Source organism: Salvelinus fontinalis, unplaced genomic scaffold (genome assembly GCF_029448725.1).
Source record: "Salvelinus fontinalis isolate EN_2023a unplaced genomic scaffold, ASM2944872v1 scaffold_0599, whole genome shotgun sequence".
Lineage (NCBI taxonomy): Eukaryota > Metazoa > Chordata > Actinopteri > Salmoniformes > Salmonidae > Salvelinus > Salvelinus fontinalis.
Window position 1 is genome coordinate 14,090 of NW_026600808.1, and position 21,604 is coordinate 35,693.

General features: G+C 40.8%; 1 protein-coding gene across 2 annotated transcripts in view; it reads left to right on the forward strand.

Moving 5' to 3' along the window:
• Positions 1 to 1,509: 1,509 nt before the first annotated feature.
• LOC129846608 (dynamin-2-like) overlaps positions 1,510 to 21,604 on the forward strand; it is a 44,816-nt gene continuing 24,721 nt past the window's right edge. For both annotated transcript variants that reach the window (XM_055914559.1, XM_055914560.1), the window contains exons 1-8: positions 1,510 to 2,116; positions 8,044 to 8,117; positions 12,485 to 12,634; positions 16,306 to 16,406; positions 19,662 to 19,764; positions 20,048 to 20,146; positions 20,249 to 20,409; positions 21,414 to 21,556. In XM_055914559.1, coding sequence (XP_055770534.1) covers positions 1,956 to 2,116; positions 8,044 to 8,117; positions 12,485 to 12,634; positions 16,306 to 16,406; positions 19,662 to 19,764; positions 20,048 to 20,146; positions 20,249 to 20,409; positions 21,414 to 21,556 — 992 coding nt within the window. In that variant the 5' untranslated portion in view covers positions 1,510 to 1,955. The remainder of the gene's footprint in view (positions 2,117 to 8,043; positions 8,118 to 12,484; positions 12,635 to 16,305; positions 16,407 to 19,661; positions 19,765 to 20,047; positions 20,147 to 20,248; positions 20,410 to 21,413; positions 21,557 to 21,604) is intronic.

Genomic DNA, 21,604 nt, shown 5'->3' on the forward strand with positions numbered 1-21,604 from the left:
AAGAGAAAAACGGAAGGAGGGTAATTGGTCAGGGTGGATAGGTGGGCGTATAAGGCGAACATTTAGCAACTCCAAGGTTGCGAGTTCGAATTTCATCACGGCCAACTTTAGCATTTTAACTAATTAGCAACTTTTCAACTACTTACTACTTGTTTTAGCTACTTTGCAACCTCTTAGCATGTTAGCTAACCCTTCACCTAACCTTAACCCTTCACCTAACCCAGATTTACATACAGAATAATACGAAATGCTCTGAGGCTGCTATAAAAGACATTGTATTTTTGTAAAGAAAGTGATTGTGGTTGATCAAATCTCTGGTTAGTAAATATTACTGTGTGTGTTAAATAATCCCATTGTGGTTGTGGGGAGATTCCTGATTATATTCCTGTGCCAGTACTCCCTTTTCTGTTCTGTTTAGAGGGTTGTACCGGAAAAGGCCTTTACCTTTGAATAGGAGACATTATTCTCCTTACATCAGTGATTGACTTTATATCAATGCTGTAAAACGATGCTGTATAGCAATGCTTTATAACAATGCTTTATAACAATGCTTTATAACAATGCTTTATTACAATGCCTTATAACAATGCTTTATAACGATGCTGTATAACGATGCTTTATAACGAAGCTGTATAACGATGCTTTATATCAATGCTTTATAACGATGCTTTATAACAATGCTTTATAACAATGCTGTATAACGATGCTTTATAACAATGCTGTATAACGATGCTTTATATCAATGCTTTATAACAATGCTGTATAACAATGCTTCATAACAATGTTTTATAACAATGCTGTATAACGATGCTTTATAGCAATGCTTTATAACAATGCTGTATATATTTATATTTGGGGCGGCAGGTAGCCTAGTGGTTAGAGCATTGGACTAGTAAACGAAAGGTTGCAAGTTTGAATCCCCGAGCTGACAAGGTAAAAATCTGTCATTCTGCCCCTGAACAAGGCAGTTAACCCACTGTTCCTAGGCAGTCGTTGAAAATAAGAATTTGTTCTTTGTCATTCTGCCCCTGAACAAGGCAGTTAACCCACTGTTCCTAGGCAGTCGTTGAAAATAAGAATTTGTTCTTAACTGACTTGCCTAGTTAAATAAAGTTATAATATATAAAAAAATATCAATGCTGCATATCAATAGTAAGCTACTGTATCAATAGATCTAGTTATTCACATATGTTTGTGATTGAACAAGCATTTCGCTGCACTCGCAATAACATCTGCCAACCATGTGTATGTGACCAATAACATGTGATTGGTTTGCATCTAAACACAACACTCCTGTTAATGTCTAATTATCTCAAGAGAAATGAAGCTTTGACACGAACTGGTGTTTCACCTATTCAGCTCTTCCAGATCAGTGTTGTTGAAGGTCAAATAAAAGGAGACAATGAGAGGATGCAAAGGAGAGAAAGACGCTTTAAACTTTTGAGAAGGGGCGGGGAGAAGGGGATTTGATTGACACCCTTTGCGGCAAATAGCAGGACATTGCCGGGTCCACGGAGGCGTGTCTAACGTCCATTTTCACAACGCACGAAAACCAATCATACAGTAGGATCCTCCTATACGTTGACAGACATTGTGATGGCCAATGAGAAGAGGTGTAAGTGGATGACAGGCGGAGCCACGGTCTGGGAGCAGAGTCTGCGTGTCGCCTGACCGGATGATGACTGACTGAAGTTTTATCACTGTAGTTTTCTTTTCCGTCTTGTCTATTCATTTAAATAGCGCGTCACTGTAGCCCTGTTGTTTAGAATCTAGTTACTGAGCCTAACCCAAATCTGACAACAATCACGTTTTAACAGTCGACTTGACTTTTACGCTTTTTCAGGGAAAGGCAAATCCAGGTTCGCAAGTGAGAGAGCGCAAAGATCCGACCCACCTCTCTCTCTCCCTGTCTCTCCGAGAATCCTGAGTTGAGCCCGCCGGAGAGAAGAGCCACCATGGGGAACCGGGGTATGGAAGACCTTATTCCCCTCATCAACAAGCTCCAGGACGCCTTCAGCTGCATCGGCCAGAGCTGCAACCTGGACCTGCCACAAATCGCCGTGGTCGGAGGGCAGAGCGCCGGGAAAAGCTCCGTTCTGGAGAATTTCGTTGGAAGGTGAGTAGTAATGGTTAGCTCTGGTCCTTGACGTTACTACGCGTTCATACATTTATGAGTGAAAGAGAGAACGCGCACTAACGCTCTGGACCAGAGCTGGGTAACGGGTTATGGGTTGAGTATAGAAATACTATACACATATATGTACGACTTCGGTGGATAGTCAACCTATATAAAGTGAAGGGTTGGATGCATGCTGGCGGAGCTTTGGGGCTTTTTACATAAAGTTTGTAGTGCAAGTTATATGCTATTTATACCGTACCTTGCATGGCGTAAAAGTAGCCAACGAAGCAACATCGGGTCTATGAGTTGTCACGTCTTTTTTCCAGATCTGATGAGCGGGTTTATTCACGAATAAAGTTTACGCACTTTGCGCAACTAGCTGTCAAAATACAGGGATAAAGGGCGTGGGTGGGGTGGGGGGAGAGATAGTGGAGGTTTGAGAAAGGGGGGGAAGAGACTGATAGAGAGTCTCTCTCTCTCTCACACCCACCCCCACACACACACACACACACACACACACACACACACACACACACACACACACTGTTAAAGGAATTAAATTCCTATATGTTAGCAACCAATTCAATTAAAACACTCTGTCCATACATAAGAATTTGTAAGATACTTATCAGCATTAAATGGACAGAAACCAGTCTTAAAATCAATCAATCAATAGCGTTTATTCTCGAGAGTACTGACCATAGTACAATTTACATCAGGTTATATAATAATAATGACGACATAGGTTTTAAAATGTCCTTCCTCCTCTCGGATACAATGCCAATACAGTTTCACAGCCTCATTACGTTGTCTGCCACCTGTTAATTAAACAATCTACAACCAACCCAAGGTCTCTCCCCTCCCTGGGTAGAGACATAATTTCCTGTAAAGAGCACAGCATTCCAGTCTGTCTGATGATGACTCCATTCGTTTCTAACAAGGAACAGAACATTCCTTGTTCCAATTCTTGATTATAATTTCAAATATTATATGCAGCATTATGATTATAATAAGATTCATAAATCCAAACAGTAACATAGTAGTATTCTGTTTAGTTATAATTCTAAGTCAAATGTACACATAATTTAGTCATTATTCATAAAAATCCCATAACACACACACACACACACACACACACACACACACACACACACACACACACACACACACACACACACACACACACACACACACACACAGTAATAAGCTCATAGACCCACAGTATGTCTGTCTGTTATAATGCCTCTATCCTATCGAACTTTAACATGGATCCTGTGTGTGTGTGTGTGTGTGTGTGTGTGTGTGTGTGTGTGTGTGCGCGCGCACACGTGCGTGTGTTCTTGTGTGTATGTTTCTGTTTGTGTGCCAGTGTGTGTGTCAGTGTGTGTAGACTGGTGTTGTAGTTTATAGCCTAACATGACATAATATTCAATAGATTGGTCTGTATAATTGGGTCTGTGTGTTAGGGTTTCACATAGTCTATATGTTCAATAGATTGGTCTGTATAATTGGGTCTGTGTGTTAGGGTTTCACATAGTCTATATGTTCAATAGATTGGTCTGTATAATTGGGTCTGTGTGTTAGCTTCATAGAGAGGAACCTTATTCACCACATAGTGTATTACTTAGTGCACTACTTATAAAGGGAATAGGGTCCATAGTGCACTACTTATGAAGGGAATATGGTCCATAGTGCACTACTTATAAAGGGAATAGGGTCCATAGTGTTTTACTTATAAAGGAAATAGGGTCCATAGTGTATTACTTAGTGCACTATAAAGGGAATAGGGTCCATAGTGTATTACTTAGTGCTCTATAGGGGGAATAGGGTCCATAGGATATTACTTAGTGCTCTATAAAGGGAATAGGGTCCATAGTGTATTACTTAGTGCTCTATAAAGGGAATAGGCTCCATAGTGTATTACTTAGTGCTCTATAAAGGGAATAGGGTCCGTAGTGTATTACTTAGTGCTCTATAAAGGGAATAGGCTCCATAGTGTATTACTTAGTGCTCTATAAAGGGAATAGGCTCCATAGTGTATTACTTAGTGCTCTATAAAGGGAATAGGGTCCGTAGTGTATTACTTAGTGCTCTATAAAGGGAATAGGCTCCATAGTGTATTACTTAGTGCTCTATAAAGGGAATAGGGTCCATAGTGTATTACTTAGTGCTCTATAAAGGGAATAGGCTCCATAGTGTATTACTTAGTGCTCTATAAAGGGAATAGGGTCCATGGGGTATTACTTAGTGCTCTATAAAGGGAATAGGGTCCATAGTGTATTACTTAGTGCTCTATAAAGGGAATAGGGTCCATAGTGTATTACTTAGTGCTCTATAAAGGGAATAGGCTCCATAGTGTATTACTTAGTGCTCTATAAAGGGAATAGGGTCCGTAGTGTATTACTTAGTGCTCTATAAAGGGAATAGGCTCCATAGTGTATTACTTAGTGCTCTATAAAGGGAATAGGCTCCATAGTGTATTACTTAGTGCTCTATAAAGGGAATAGGGTCCGTAGTGTATTACTTAGTGCTCTATAAAGGGAATAGGCTCCATAGTGTATTACTTAGTGCTCTATAAAGGGAATAGGGTCCATAGTGTATTACTTAGTGCTCTATAAAGGGAATAGGCTCCATAGTGTATTACTTAGTGCTCTATAAAGGGAATAGGGTCCATAGTGTATTACTTAGTGCTCTATAAAGGGAATAGGGTCCATAGTGTATTACTTAGTGCACTATAAAGGGAATAGGGTCCATAGTGTATTACTTAGTGCTCTATAAAGGGAACAGGGTCCATAGTGTATTACTTAGTGCTCTATAAAGGGAACAGGGTCCATAGTGTATTACTTAGTGCTCTATAAAGGGAACAGGGTCCATAGTGTATTACTTAGTGCACTACTTATAAAGGGAATAGGGTCCATAGTGTATTACTTAGTGCTCTATAAAGGGAATAGGGTCCATAGTGTATTACTTAGTGCTCTATAAAGGGAATAGGGTCCATAGTGTATTACTTAGTGCACTATAAAGGGAATAGGGTCCATAGTGTATTACTTAGTGCACTACTTATAAAGGACATAGGGTCCATAGTGTATTACTTAGTGCTCTATAAAGGGAATAGGGCCTATAGTGTATTACTTAGTGCTCTATAAAGGGAATAGGGTCCGTAGTGTATCACTTTGTATGAAAGATAACACATTTTCTGTCCCTCTCATGCCCCATCCATCCTGTGTGTTAGTCTGTATGTGTGGCTGTGCTCCTGTGTGTGTGTGTGTTTCTCAGAGAGATAGACAGTAGGGGCATTGATTGGGTGGTGAGGTCATTAGTGATGTCATAAGCTGTGATGTCATCTCTGGTGGACTGGTGTGTGTGTGTGTGTGTGTGTGTGTGTGTGTGTGTGTGTGTGTGTGTGTGTGTGTGTGTGTGTGTGTGTGTGTGTGTGTGTGTGTGTGTGTGTGTGTGTGTGTGTGTGTGTGTGTGTGTGGTGGTTGCAGTAAGTCTAGGGGTCAACGTACGGTCTGTATTCAAAATAGCATCCTATTCCCTATGTAGTGCACTACACCCTATTTGCCCCAATCAATAGTAGTGCACTACATAGGGAATAGGGTTCCATTTGGGATGTAGGGTGATCACTCACTTCCTTCCTGCTTGGTCAGGGCTAAACAGTTAGGAAGAAGTGATGTATGTATGTATGTATGTATGTGTGTGTGTGTGTGTGTGTGTGTGTGTGTGTGTGTGTGTGTGTGTATGGTTGTTAGGGCTGTCCGCGACTAAAAAAAATCTTGGTCGCCTGAAAGTCGTCTATTCTCCTCCAGCTCCTGCTGGCTTTCCCAGATTCTGACTTTACTCTCCTGAACACCTTTCTCATGTGGAATACCTTTTTATCTGACCGTTTCTCCCGATCTGCGCGCCAGTTCTGGTTTTCATGGAACAGTTTCATTTGTAATAAGGTATTCATGTCTCTACATCCTTGTCATGTGGTTCATCAACATTCTATCCAAATCTAAATGAACATGATACAAACCTAAAAAGTAACTTCTATTGCCAACTATGTAAAGAAAGACTACATAAAGCCAACAAATAAAAACATTGCAGCATGCAGGTAGAACATCTCCTGATAAAAAAATGTAGGTTGAATGCATTAACAGAAATGACCGTAACCAAAGTAACAAATATTGTAGATTAGAAATGATAGCAATTAACAGTAAATGTACTACTGGTGATATACTATATATATATATATATGTATATAATGGGGAATTGATAGACACTAATGATAGTCACACAATGAAGTTATGAAACAGTTTTCACAAATGGGCGTGAGAGAGCGCATTCTACAGAGAGAAGTACATTGTACATCTGGGGGCTGCATGGTCAATCTGACCTCTGCATTGGCCATGCAGCATGTATGGTGATACGGCCTCAGGAGAAGCCAGGGCATTTATGGTGATACGGCCTCAGGAGAAGCCAGGGCATTTATGGTGATACGGCCTCAGGAGAAGCCAGGGCATTTATGGTGATACGGCCTCAGGAGAAGCCAGGGCATTTATGGTGATACGGCCTCAGGAGAAGCCAGGGCATTTATGGTGATACGGCCTCAGGAGAAGCCAGGGCATTCATACTTCTTGCACTTGGCAGAGCAGTGCAGAGCTGTTGTCAAGGAAGTGAGTTTGTGTTTTCTACAGGATGTAACCGCCCCCCACCTACCGTCAACCAATCACGTCAATGCAGAGATGTACAGAGCCCTCTGCATTGGTACAACATTTGGGAGGCGCATGGCGATGCGGGAGGGAGCGCCGTTTGGCCTCTGCTTGCCTCTGGAGGCTCGGCAATTGCGTCACACCCTCCATATGGAGCCTCTGACCATATTTTCGGATCAAGTATACATAGGCTTTTAGTCTAGGCCTCCGCAATGGATTAGTGCCCTGAGATGGGCGCAAATATATATGTATTTGATCCTGCTCGACTCAAACACTCTTGGTCAACCAACAGCCTGACGACCAAACAATCGACCAGTCAACCAACAGCCTGACGACCAAACACTCGACCAGTCAACCAACAGCCTGACGACCAAACACTCGACCAGTCAACCAACAGCCTGACGACCAAACAATCGACCAGTCAACCAACAGCCTGACGACCAAACACTCGACCAGTCAACCAACAGCCTGACGACCAAACAATCGACCAGTCAACTAATTGGGGTCAGCCCTAAAGTACTGTATGTGTGTGTGTGCAATAGTGTTTGGTTGGGAGAAACTTGACTGTCCGTATTCCCCTCCCCCTTACTGTCCTGGATTTAACGCACGCACGCACGCACGCACGCACGCACGCACGCACACACACACACACACAGATGCTTTCAGGGCCCTGGGTTGATGCAAATGATTTGATTTCCATCGTATCGAGAGTCAAATGACCTATTTCTATCTCTCTCAGTCTCTCTCTTTCCCTTTATCTCTCTCCCTCAATCTCCCCCTCTCGTTCTCTCCCTCTCTCTCGCTCTCTCTCACTGTTTTTCCATCTCTCTTTTCCTCTCTCTCAAATCAATTTCAATTAGCTTTGTTGTCATAACATATTGATGATAGCGCCAAAGCACAATGTTACATTTAAAAAAGTGTACACTCTTAGAACAAAGGGTCCCAAAAGGGTTCTTCGGCTGTCCCCATAGGAAAACCCTTTTTGGTTCTAGGGAGACCCTTTTTGGAAAGGGTTCTACCTGGAACGAAAAGGGTTCTATATGGAACCAAAAAAAAGGTTATTCAAAGGGTTCTCCTCTGGGGAGCTGAATAACCCTTTTAGGTTCTAGATAGCATTTTTTTTCTAAGAGTGTAATGAACAATTATTAATAATGAACAGGTTATGGAAATCACTGAGTGATCCCCCTGTGTGTGTGTGTGTGTGTTAAATGATCTGTGTCTTTCTTCAAGGGACTTCCTGCCCCGAGGCTCTGGTATCGTGACCCGCAGACCTCTCGTCCTTCAACTGGTCAACAACCAAGCAGGTGGATACACTCACACACACACAACACACCACACACACACCACACACACACACACACACACACACACATACACATACATACATACACACACACACACACACACACACACACACACACACACACACACACACACACACACACACACACACACACACACACATACACATACACATACACATACACATACACATACACATACACACGCACACAAACAAGCACACTCACACACAGACGAAGGCACATGAAGACATGTTATGATAAAGTATCAGTAAAGGAGAATGATCTCACTGATAGAATGATTTAGAACTCTAGAATGGACCCTGTCTAAAAATCACCTTAGAACTCTAGAATGGACACTGTCTAAAAATCACCTTAGAACTCTAGAATGGACAGGGTCTAAAAATCACCTTAGAACTCTAGAATGGACCCTGTCTAAAAATCACCTTAGAACTCTAGAATGGACAGGGTCTAAAAATCACCTTAGAACTCTAGAATGGACCCTGTCTAAAAATCACCTTAGAACTCTAGAATGGACAGGGTCTAAAAATCCCCCATCTTGACCAAAATAGCTTCCGTAATAATCAAGGTCTGTTAAGTTCTGTCAAATCAGCCATTTTTAAGTCTTGCCATAGATTTTCAAATTGATTTAAGTCAAAACTGTAAATAGGCCAGACAGGAACATTTAATGGTGTCTAGGTAAGCAACTCCAATGTATATTTGGCCTTGTGTTTTAGGTTATTGTCCCGCTGAAAGGTGATTTTGTCTCCCAGTGTCTGTTGGAAAGCAGTTTGAACCAGGTTTTCCTCTAGGATTTTGCCTGTGCTTAGCTCTATTCCGTTAATTTTTTATCCTAAACATACTCCCTCGTCCTTGCCGATGACAAGTGTCCTGACGTTGGCCTGAGTGGGGGAGGTTTATGACCCCCATAAATAGCTTTCCCCTTTTCCTCTCTCTACTCTACTGATGTGACTATTGAAAATCCCTTTGTTAACATTGAGAGCGAGTCTGGTGACATCAAAAGATGGGAAACGGAACCATATTTCGGTAATCCAACCAGTTGAAAATATGCGTTGGTACTTAATGAATATGATGTCAGGTCAGTTGGCATCTGAGACATGATTACTGATGATAGGACGACATAAACTGTATCTTGGAAAATATACACATTCTAGTTATCAGATTCACATGTAATTGTTGTGCAATTTAAATGTTTAAATATGAAACTATTTGTGAAAAGATGAAATGTAATTTTTTTAGCTTCTTAATGAGAGAACGGTTTGTCAGAAGAACACCACTCTGCTCACTCAGAGGCCCAAGTGAACAGACATGGGTTGTAAACTATGAAACACAGCCCCTCTCTCCACATCCTGTATAAGCCCCTTGACAAAAATGTAACTCTCTGTTCCGAGGACGTTAGGGCGACGGTCCTACGTTAAAAGGGCTCAGATAATAAGCTGTTCCAAGGACGTGTGGACTTGAGGTCCCCATGTTGAAAGGACAAAGACCACCTACAGAACTAAGCCAACCTCAGCAAAAATCTAACGAAATTAGCATCGAATTTCAATGTGAAGGTGACGACCTACACGCTGGAAGGATGGATTTCGACTATACCAGCCAGAATATAGCATGAGTTTAAAGTATGGCAACTTGGTATGAACTTTGAACTCTTATTCACTAAAGAAGTGATACTTGCCAGCCGTCGCGTTAGCGCAGCAACTGTAGACGTGGGCTAGGAGAGGACGGACAGAGTATCTGTTCTACCACACGAGAGATCCATGCTGGACAAACCGGCCTTCCAACGACGACCAATCTACCGAAGCGCAGCTCAGAGTAAATATTTATTGCATTCTCCTTTTTCAAGTGGGCGGTAATTTAGAACGCATAAGATACTGTATTTACGATAGCAGAGCTTCTCCCTTTGTTCCTCAGTCTTCCCGCTATTTCACTCAAAAACCCCCCCCTTTTCTTTGTGTAACCAGCCGCTATATTGGCTACGTTATCCAGGTCCATCAATCTATGATTCATTCTGTGGAGATGTAATTCTGTGTGATTAGTTAGATATTTAGTAAATAAACAATTAAACCAAATGTTGTATTTCTGATTCAACTTGTTAGCCAGGGTTCGTGAAGATAACCAAGAATTTACAACTTTCAGATGACTAAACAAGGTGAGGATAAAATATTGACTGCTACTGACGTAAAAGATTACCAGGTCTTTAAGAGTTTATTCGGAAGATAACAGCTCTATAAACATTCTTTTATGGGGTCCCGACTTTCTAGTTAATTATTTACCTGATGTAACGGCTTTCGTCCTATTCATCTAAGGAGGAGTAGGAAATATCGGACCAATGTGCAGCGTGGTACGTATCCATAATATATTTTAATAGAATGAATACAAAATACAAAAACAACAAGAGAATCAAAATGAAAACCGAAACAGTCCCGAATGGTGAAAACACTGAAACGGAAACAACCACCCACAACACACAATGGAAAACAGGCTACCTAAATATGGCTCCCAATCAGAGACATCGATAAACAGCTGCCTCTAATTGGGAACCACACCAGGCCAAACACATAGAAAACAAACAACCTAGAAAAAAGAACATAGACTGCCCACCCCAACTCACGCCCAGACCAACCTAACACAAAGACATAAAAAAGAAACTAAGGTCAGAACGTGACACCTGAGTAGCTTAATCAGGTAATAGTAATTACAGAGAAATTATTTTATAGAATAGCATGTCATATCACTTAATCCGGCATAGCCAAAGACACGACACAATTATACCCATAACATGATGCAGCCACCACCATGCTTGAATATATGAAGAGCAGTGATGTGTTGGATTTGCACCAAACATAACACTTTGTATTTCAGGACATAATGTGAATTTCTTTTCCACATTTTTTGCAGTTTTACTTCAGTGCCTTATTGCAAACAGGATGCATGATTTTGAATATTTGTATTTTCTACTCTGTCATTTAGGTTAGTATTGTGGAGTAACTACAGTGTTGTCAATCCATCCTCAGTTTTCTCCTATTACAGCCATTAAACTCTGTAACTGTTTTAAAGTCACCATTGGCCTCATGGTGAAATCCCTGAGCAGTTTCCTTCCTCTCCAGCAACTGAGTTAGGAAGGACGCATGGGACTTTGAGGTGTCTGGGTGTATTGATACACTATCCAAAGTGTAATTAATAACTTCACCTTTCTCAAAGGGATATTCAATGTTTGCTTTTTTTTTACCCATATACCAATTGGTGCCGTTCTTTGCGAGGCATTGGAAAACCTCCCTGGTCTTTGTGGTTAAATCTGTGCTTGAAATGCACTGCTCGACTGAGGGACCTTACAGATAATTGTATGTGTGGTACAGAGATGAGGTAGTCATTCAAAAATCATGTTAAACACTGTTATTGCACACAGAGTGAGTCCATGCAACGTATTATGTGAAATGAATGTTAATGACATTTTTACTCCTGAACTAATTTAGACTTGCCATAACACAGGGGTTGATTACTTATTGACTGAAGACATTTCATCTTTAACATTTTTTATGAATTTGTCAAAAATTCAAAAAACATAACTCAAATTTGACATGATGGTGTACTATGTGTAGGCCAGTAACACAATCTGAATTTAATCAATTTTAAATTCCAGCTGTAACACAACAAAATGTGGAAAAAGTCAAGTTGTGTGAATACTTTCTGAAGTCTCTCACAAACAAGTCATGACATGCTTCGTTTTTGTGGTGACTTACAGATGTTTTCTCTCTCCCTCTAACCTCGTCTCTATGTCCCTCCCCCTCTCTCTCTCTCTATCCCTCTGTCTCTCCCTCTGTCTCTCTCGCTCTCCCTCTAACCTCATCTCTATCTCCCTCCCTCCCTCCCTCCCTCCCTCCCTCCCTCTAACCTCTTCTCTATGTCCCTCCCTCTCTCTATCCCTCTGTCTCTCCCTCTAACCTCGTCTCTATGTCCCTCCCTCTCTCTCTCCCTCTCTCTCTCCCTCTCCCTCTAACCTCGTCTCTATGTCCCTCCCTCCCTCTCTCTCTCCCTCTCTCACTCCCTCTCCCTCTAACCTCGTCTCTATGTCCCTCCCTCTCTCCCTCCCTCTGTCTCTCCCTCTAACCTCGTCTCTATGTCCCTCCCTCCCTCCCTCTGTCTCTCCCTCTCTCCCTCCCTCTGTCTCTCCCTCTAACCTCGTCTCTATGTCCCTCCCTCCCTCCGTCTCTCCCTCTCTCCCTCCCTCTCTCCTTCCCTCTAACCTCATCTCTATGTCCCTCCCTCCCTCTTTCCCTCTCTCTCCCTCTCTCCTCTTCTCTATGTCCCTCCCTCCCTTTCTCCCTCCATCCTTCTGTCCGTAATAACAGAGTATGCTGAGTTCCTTCATTGTAAAGGTCGTAAGTTTGTGGACTTTGATGAGGTGCGTTTGGAGATTGAGGCCGAGACTGATCGCATCACTGGGTCCAATAAGGGAATCTCTGCTGTTCCCATCAACCTCCGAGTCTATTCCCCTAATGGTACACGCACGCACGCACGCACGCACACACACACACACACACACACGCACACACAGAGCGAGAGAGAGAGACTAACGGACATATGTTCAAGCACAGACGCATGCAAACATAAACACACACGAAAATGCAAAGCACACAGTCCTGAATGCAGTTATGCTTTGTTAGGTTCTGATAAACAGAGTGAACAACTAATGGACAACTAGTTCCTAAGAGAGTGATTGCACAAGACTTGAAAAGCAAAAGAAACACAAAACATAACAAGTATAAATAATGCCATAAACTATGCAGAATTATATATGCAAAGAAAAAAACTAAATTTGATAACATGACAATTCCCACTCTCTCTTCGCCTGACTCTATGCCTTCGGGACACTGTTCTGCTGGGTCCCACAAAAATGAAGGCCCTAAAAAACCTCTTCATGCTTTCATCCAGTCTTCCCCCATTCAGCCACAGGTTACAAAAGGTGATCTAATGCCATTTTATATTCACTTCGCTCCCCATCTCCTCCTCCATGGTCACCTGATAGTGGTGACCTTAATCCACTGTACCTCATCCTGAGGTATATCAGCACTGTAAATATGTTTCAACATCAAATGCCCTCAGAAGGTGATATCCCAGCAATACTACCAAGGTAACCCCTGCTACCATTAACACTACCCATGATGCATACGTCAAAATACCCCTCATTTGCGCCATGTTGTTACTATAGTCTAGTTTCATGTTCATGCTGTTACTATAGTCTAGTTCCATGCTGTTACTATAGTCTAGTTCCATGCTGTTACTATAGTCTAGTTCCATGCTGTTACTATAGTCTAGTTCCATGCTGTTACTATAGTCTAGTTCCATGCTGTTACTATAGTCTAGTTCCATGCTGTTACTATAGTCTAGTTCCATGTTGTTACTATAGTCTAGTTTCATGTTGTTACTATAGTCTAGTTCCATGCTGTTACTATAGTCTAGTTCCATGTTGTTACTATAGTCTAGTTCCATGTTGTTACTATAGTCTAGTTTCATGTTCATGCTGTTACTATAGTCTAGTTCCATGTTGTTACTATAGTCTAGTTTCATGTTCATGCTGTTACTATAGTCTAGTTCCATGTTGTTACTATAGTCTAGTTCCATGTTGTTACTATAGTCTAGTTTCATGTTCATGCTGTTACTATAGTCTAGTTTCATGCTGTTACTATAGTCTAGTTCCATGTTGTTACTATAGTCTAGTTTCATGTTCATGCTGTTACTATAGTCTAGTTCTATGCTGTTACTATAGTCTAGTTCCATGTTGTTACTATAGTCTAGTTTCATGTTGTTACTATAGTCTAGTTCCATGTTGTTACTATAGTCTAGTTCCATGCTGTTACTATAGTCTAGTTCCATGTTGTTACTATAGTCTAGTTCCATGCTGTTACTATAGTCTAGTTCCATGTTGTTACTATAGTCTAGTTCCATACTGTTACTATAGTCTAGTTCCATACTGTTACTATAGTCTAGTTCCATGCTGTTACTATAGTCTAGTTCCATGTTGTTACTATAGTCTAGTTTCATGTTGTTACTATAGTCTAGTTCCATGTTGTTACTATAGTCTAGTTCCATGTTGTTACTATAGTCTAGTTTCATGCTGTTACTATAGTCTAGTTCCATGCTGTTACTATAGTCTAGTTCCATGTTGTTACTATAGTCTAGTTCCATGTTGTTACTATAGTCTAGTTCCATACTGTTACTATAGTCTAGTTCCATGTTGTTACTATAGTCTAGTTCCATACTGTTACTATAGTCTAGTTCCATGTTGTTACTATAGTCTAGTTCCATGTTGTTACTATAGTCTAGTTCCATACTGTTACTATAGTCTAGTTCCATGTTGTTACTATAGTCTAGTTCCATGCTGTTACTATAGTCTAGTTCCATACTGTTACTATAGTCTAGTTCCATGCTGTTACTATAGTCTAGTTCCATGTTACTATAGTCTAGTTCCATGCTGTTACTATAGTCTAGTTCCATGCTGTTACTATAGTCTAGTTCCATGTTGTTACTATAGTCTAGTTCCATGTTACTATAGTCTAGTTCCATGTTGTTACTATAGTCTAGTTCCATGCTGTTACTATAGTCTAGTTCCATGTTGTTACTATAGTCTAGTTCCATACTGTTACTATAGTCTAGTTCCATACTGTTACTATAGTCTAGTTCCATGGTGTTACTATAGTCTAGTTCCATGCTGTTACTATAGTCTAGTTCTATGTTGTTACTATAGTCTAGTTCCATGCTGTTACTATAGTCTAGTTCCATGTTGTTACTATAGTCTAGTTTCATGTTCATGCTGTTACTATAGTCTAGTTCCATGCTGTTACTATAGTCTAGTTCCATGCTGTTACTATAGTCTAGTTCCATGCTGTTACTATAGTCTAGTTCCATGCTGTTACTATAGTCTAGTTCCATGCTGTTACTATAGTCTAGTTCCATACTGTTACTATAGTCTAGTTCCATGTTGTTACTATAGTCTAGTTCCATGTTGTTACTATAGTCTAGTTCCATGCTGTTACTATAGTCTAGTTCCATGCTGTTACTATAGTCTAGTTCCATGCTGTTACTATAGTCTAGTTCCATGTTGTTACTATAGTCTAGTTCCATGTTGTTACTATAGTCTAGTTCCACGCTGTTACTATAGTCTAGTTCCATACTGTTACTATAGTCTAGTTCTATGTTGTTACTATAGTCTAGTTCCATGGAGTTACTATAGTCTAGTTCCATGTTGTTACTATAGTCTAGTTCCATACTGTTACTATAGTCTAGTTCTATGTTTAGTTCTATGTTGTTACTATAGTCTAGTTCCATGGTGTTACTATAGTCTAGTTCCATACTGTTACTATAGTCTAGTTCCATGTTGTTACTATAGTCTAGTTCCATACTGTTACTATAGTCTAGTTCTATGTTGTTACTATAGTCTAGTTCCATGGTGTTACTATAGTCTAGTTCCATGTTGTTACTATAGTCTAGTTCCACGCTGTTACTATAGTCTAGTTCCATGTTGTTACTATAATCTAGTTCCACGCTGTTACTATAGTCTAGTTCTATGTTGTTACTATAGTCTAGTTCCATGTTGTTACTATAGTCTAGTTCCACGCTGTTACTATAGTCTAGTTCCATGTTGTTACTATAGTCTAGTTCCATGCTGTTACTATAGCGACTGGCGTGAGAACAGCTATTGCATTGACTCTGCTGTTCCTGATCTCCTATTGCTTCCATGGTTCACTGATATATCTAGGAGTCTATCAGATATTTCCTACCAGTTTCCCATGGTTTTCTATCCACCAACTCCAATGACATCCTATGTTCTGCTACATTCGGTGGTCAGGTTAGGTACACATCTCCCAGGTCAGGTTAGGTACACATCTCTCATCCCAAGGCCCATCTACAGCCCTTTGTGAACACCCCTGTTACAGTGTAAACTTCCCTCTCTGTAGATTGATGTACAATGAGCAAATACATTTTCCATTTGAATTGAATATCTCCCTCTCTCTCTCCCCCCTTCCCTCCCTCCCCCTTCTCTTTCTCTCCCTCTATCCTCCCCCCTTTCCCTCCCTCCCGATCTCCCCCCCTCCCTCCCTCTCCCTCCCTCCCTCTTTCCCTCCCTCCCCCATCCCTCCCTCCTCCCATCCCTCCCTCCCTCCCTCCTCAGTGTTAAACCTGACTCTTATAGATCTACCAGGGATGACTAAGGTAGCGGTGGGAGACCAGCCAGTCGACATCGAGCACCAGATCAGAGACATGCTGATGCAGGTCAGAGAGTGTGGTTACGGTCCCAACCGGCACCCTATTCCCAAACTGGCACCCTATTCCTTCAATAGTGCACTACTTTTGACCAGAATGGCACCCTATTCCCTAGATAGTGCACTACTTTTGAACAGAATGGCACCCTATTCCCTAGATTGTGCACTACTTTTGACCAGAATGGCACCCTATTCCCTAGATAGTGCACTACTTTTGACCAGAATGGCACCCTATTCCCTAGATTGTGCACTACTTTTGACCAGAATGGCACCCTATTCCCTAGATTGTGCACTACTTTTGACCAGATGGCATCCTATTCCCTAGATAGTGCACTACTTTTGACCAGATGGCACCCTATTCCCTAGATTAGTGCACTACTTTTGACCAGATGGCACCCTATTCCCTAGATAGTGCACTACTTTTGACCAGATGGCACCCTATTCCCTAGATTGTGCACTACTTTTGACCAGATGGCACCCTATTCCCTAGATTAGTGCACTACTTTTGACCAGATAGCTCTCTATTCTCTATTCAGTGTATAACAGAAGGGGATTGAGTGATTGAAACTCACTCCTCAGCCTGAAATGTCTTCACTTTGGGTTAGAATGTTTCAGGCGGTCGGTCACCTGTGTTTTTGATGCAGAAAATACAGGACCAGTCAAACGTTTGGACACACCTATCATTAAATATTAAAGTAATATAGTATATCTTCTATGTTGTGTGTAATTCATATCCAAAGAGTAACAAAGTACATGTTCAAGTAACTAAGTATATGTTAAAGGGAAAGGGGGTAGCTAAGTATATGTTAAAGGGAAAGGGGGTAATTAAGTATATGTTAAAGGGAAAGGGGGTAACTACGTATATGTTAAGGGGGTAACTAAGTATATGTTAAAGGGAAAGGGGGTAACTAAGTATATGTTAAAGAGAAAGGGGGTAACTAAGTATATGTTAAAGGGAAAGGGGGTAACTAAGTATATGTTAAAGGGAAAGGGGGTAACTAAGTATATGTTAAAGGGAAAGGGGGTAACTAAGTATATGTTAAAGGGAAAGGGGGTAACTACGTATATGTTAAGGGGGTAACTAAGTATATGTTAAAGGGAAAGGGGGTAACTAAGTATATGTTAAGGGGGTAACTAAGTATATGTTAAAGGGAAAGGGGGTAACTAAGTATATGTTAAAGAGAAAGGGGGTAACTAAGTATATGTTAAAGAGAAAGGGGGTAACTAAGTATATGTTAAAGGGAAAGGGGGTAACTAAGTATATGTTAAAGGGAAAGGGGGTAACTAAGTATATGTTAAAGGGAAAGGGGGTAACTAAGTATATGTTAAAGGGAAAGGGGGTAACTAAGTATATGTTAAAGAGAAAGGGGGTAATTAAGTATATGTTAAAGGGAAAGGGGGTAACTAAGTATATGTTAAAGAGAAAGGGGGTAATTAAGTATATGTTAAAGGGAAAGGGGGTAACTAAGTATATGTTAAAGAGAAAGGGGGTAATTAAGTATATGTTAAAGGGAAAGGGGGTAACTAAGTATATGTTAAAGGGAAAGGGGGTAATTAAGTATATGTTAAAGGGGCAATCTGCAGTTGCTACATCCATTTGTGTACGTATAAGTGAATGATATGTCCATATTGACTCTTGAAGAATATAAGGTGTTAGTGCTTCCTGAGCTTAGTTCAACTGTCACACCGCATCAGAACCCAAAAGAGAAGCTTGTTTTACTTTTGTTGTTGTTGTAAACAATGTAAATGTAAACAAACACTATATGGTCTCATAACATGGTTAAAACGATCATGTTGATATCATGGATGTTCAGTCCTTGCATCCATAGCTCTGCCTGTGAATTTGAGAGGGGTTACATTTCTCCAGGCCCAGCCCTCAGCTTTTTACTCAAACAGGAGTCAGTAGAGAGCTTTATTATTGTTTCAACTGCTGATTGCCTCTTTAAAGTAATATAGTCTTATCTTCTATGTTATGTGCTAAAACGTATATATTCTATGCAGTTCCTAACTAAAGAATCCTGTCTGATCCTGTTATATGCAGTTCCTAACTAAAGAATCCTGTCTGATTCTGTTATATGCAGTTACTAACTAAAGAATCCTGTCTGATCCTGTTATATGCAGTTAATAACTAAATGATCCTGTCTGATCCTGTTATATGCAGTTCCTAACTAAAGAATCCTGTCTGATTCTGTTATATGCAGTTACTAACTAAAGAATCCTGTCTGATCCTGTTATATGCAGTTAATAACTAAAGAATCCTGTCTGCATGGTATATGCAGTTCCTAACTAAAGAATCCTGTCTGACCCTGTTATATGCAGTTAATAACTAAAGAATCCTGTCTGCATGGTATATGCAGTTCCTAACTAAAGAATCCTGTCTGACCCTGTTATATGCAGTTAATAACTAAAGAATCCTGTCTGCATGGTATATGCAGTTCCTAACTAAAGAATCCTGTCTGACCCTGTTATATGCAGTTACTAACTAAAGAATCCTGTCTGACCCTGTTATATGCAGTTAATAACTAAAGAATCCTGTCTGCATGGTATATGCAGTTCCTAACTAAAGAATCCTGTCTGACCCTGTTATATGCAGTTACTAACTAAATAATCCTGTCTGATCCTATTATATGCAGTTCCTAACTAAAGAATCCTGTCTGACCCTGTTATATGCAGTTAATAACTAAAGAATCCTGTCTGACCCTGTTATATGCAGTTAATAACTAAAGAATCCTGTCTGCATGGTATATGCAGTTCCTAACTAAAGAATCCTGTCTGACCCTGTTATATGCAGTTAATAACTAAAGAATCCTGTCTGCATGGTATATGCAGTTCCTAACTAAAGAATCCTGTCTGCATGGTATATGCAGTTCCTAACTAAAGAATCCTGTCTGATCCTATTATATGCAGTTCCTAACTAAAGAATCCTGTCTGCATGGTATATGCAGTTCCTAACTAAAGAATCCTGTCTGATTCTGTTATATGCAGTTACTAACTAAATAATCCTGTCTGATCCTATTATATGCAGTTCCTAACTAAAGAATCCTGTCTGATCCTGTTATATGCAGTTACTAATGAAAGAATCCTGTCTGATCCTGTTATATGCAGTTACTAACTAAATAATCCTGTCTGATCCTGTTATATGCAGTTACTAACTAAATAATCCTGTCTGATCCTGTTATATGCAGTTCATAACTATAGAATCCTGTCTGATCCTGTTATATGCAGTTCATAACTATAGAATCCTGTCTGATCCTGTTATATGCAGTTCATAACTAAAGAATCCTGTCTGATCCTGGCTGTGACTCCAGCTAACCAGGATCTGGCCAACTCTGATGCTCTCAAGATATCTAAGGAGGTCGACCCTCAAGGTAGGGAGGGGGGGGCAGAGTGTGTGTAGAGGGGTTACGTCTGTGTGTGTGTGTGTGTGTGTGTGTGTGTGTGTGTGTTTCAGGCAAATCGGTCATTATTTATGTGTTCTAACAGGCCCACAATGTGGTTACTAAAATCCGATTTGGAAATATTTGGCTGTTTTCGCTGCATAAAAGTGGTCGAACTCTTACCTGATCTATTCATATAATGGGATGGAGAGGTGTTTGAGAGAGAGTGGAATGTTGCCACGGAGACGACTTGTGTTGACCTATGTGTTTCCAGGGTTACGTACCATCGGAGTGATCACCAAGCTGGACCTGATGGACGAAGGGACGGACGCACGGGACATTCTAGAGAATAAACTACTGCCGCTACGCAGAGGTGACACACACACACACACACACACACACACACACACACCCCTGTTATAACGCTCTCCCTCCAGGTTATAACAGGGTAATAACCACCTCTCCTCCTCTCCAGGTTACATTGGGGTGGTGAATCGTAGTCAGAAGGATATTGACGGCAGGAAGGATATTAAAGCAGCTCTGGGTGCAGAGAGGAAGTTCTTCCTGTCTCATCCAGGATACAGACACATAGCTGACCGCATGGGAACACCACATCTACAGAAAACACTCAACCAGGTTAGATATGTAGACACTATATCTACTGTCTCTCTGTCTCGCTTAGTGCTGAGTGGTTGGTGCTTTTTCAGGTTGGTTCGGTTTCAGTTTGAGTGTATTTTTTAAAATTGATCACAGTTTAAAAAAAATAGTGAACAGAGCGCTGGGCTCACAAAAAAACAAAACTATAAATGGAATTCATGTAATTGAACCGACCTCGGTCAATTAGTGGTTTAAAGGAACATTTCAACGTTCCTCATCTCTAGCACCACCCCAACATCAACATGTGATGTATCTCTCTCTCTCTCCCTGTGTATCTCTGTCTGTCTCTCTCTCTGTTTCTATCTCTCTCTCTCTCTGTAAATTCAATTCAAGTTCAATTTAAGGGCTTCATTGGCATGGGAAACATATGTTAACATTGCCAAAGCAAGTTAACAATATAATAAACAAAAATGAAATAAACAATAAAAATGAATAGTACACACACAAAAATTACAAAATAATAAAGACATTACAAACGTCATATTATGTGCAAATAGTTAAAGTACAAAAGGGAAAATAAACATAAATATGGGTTGTATTTACAATCTCTCTCTCTCTCATCTGTCACGTTCTGACCTTTGTTTTGTCTTTATTTAGTATAGTCTTGGCGTGAGTTGGGGTGGGCAGTCTATGTGTGTTTTTCTATGTTGGGGTTTTGAGTTCGGCCTGGTATGGTTCTCAATCAGAGGCAGCTGTCAATCGTTGTCCCTGATTGAGAATCATACTTAGGTAGCCTGGGTTTCACTGTTGGGTTGTGGGTGTTTGTCTTCCGTGTCGGTGTTTGTCGCCACACAGTACTGTTTCGTTTGTTCACATCGTTTATTGTTTTTGTTCCAGTGTTCAGTTTTGTGTATTAAAAAGACATGAACACTTACCACGCTGCACCTTGGTCCGATCCTTCTTCCACCACAGACGATCGTTACATCATCCATCTTTTTGTCACCACATACCCATTTCAACTCTTACCCCTCCTCCCCCTCTAGCAACTGACCAACCACATCCGGGACACGTTGCCAGGGTTACGTAGTAAGCTCCAGAGCCAGCTTCTATCTCTGGAGAAAGAGGTGGAGGAATACAAGAACTTCAAACCAGACGACCCGACACGCAAGACCAAGGCCCTACTGCAGTCAGTATATAAACACACACACACATATATACTGTATCTGACTGTCAG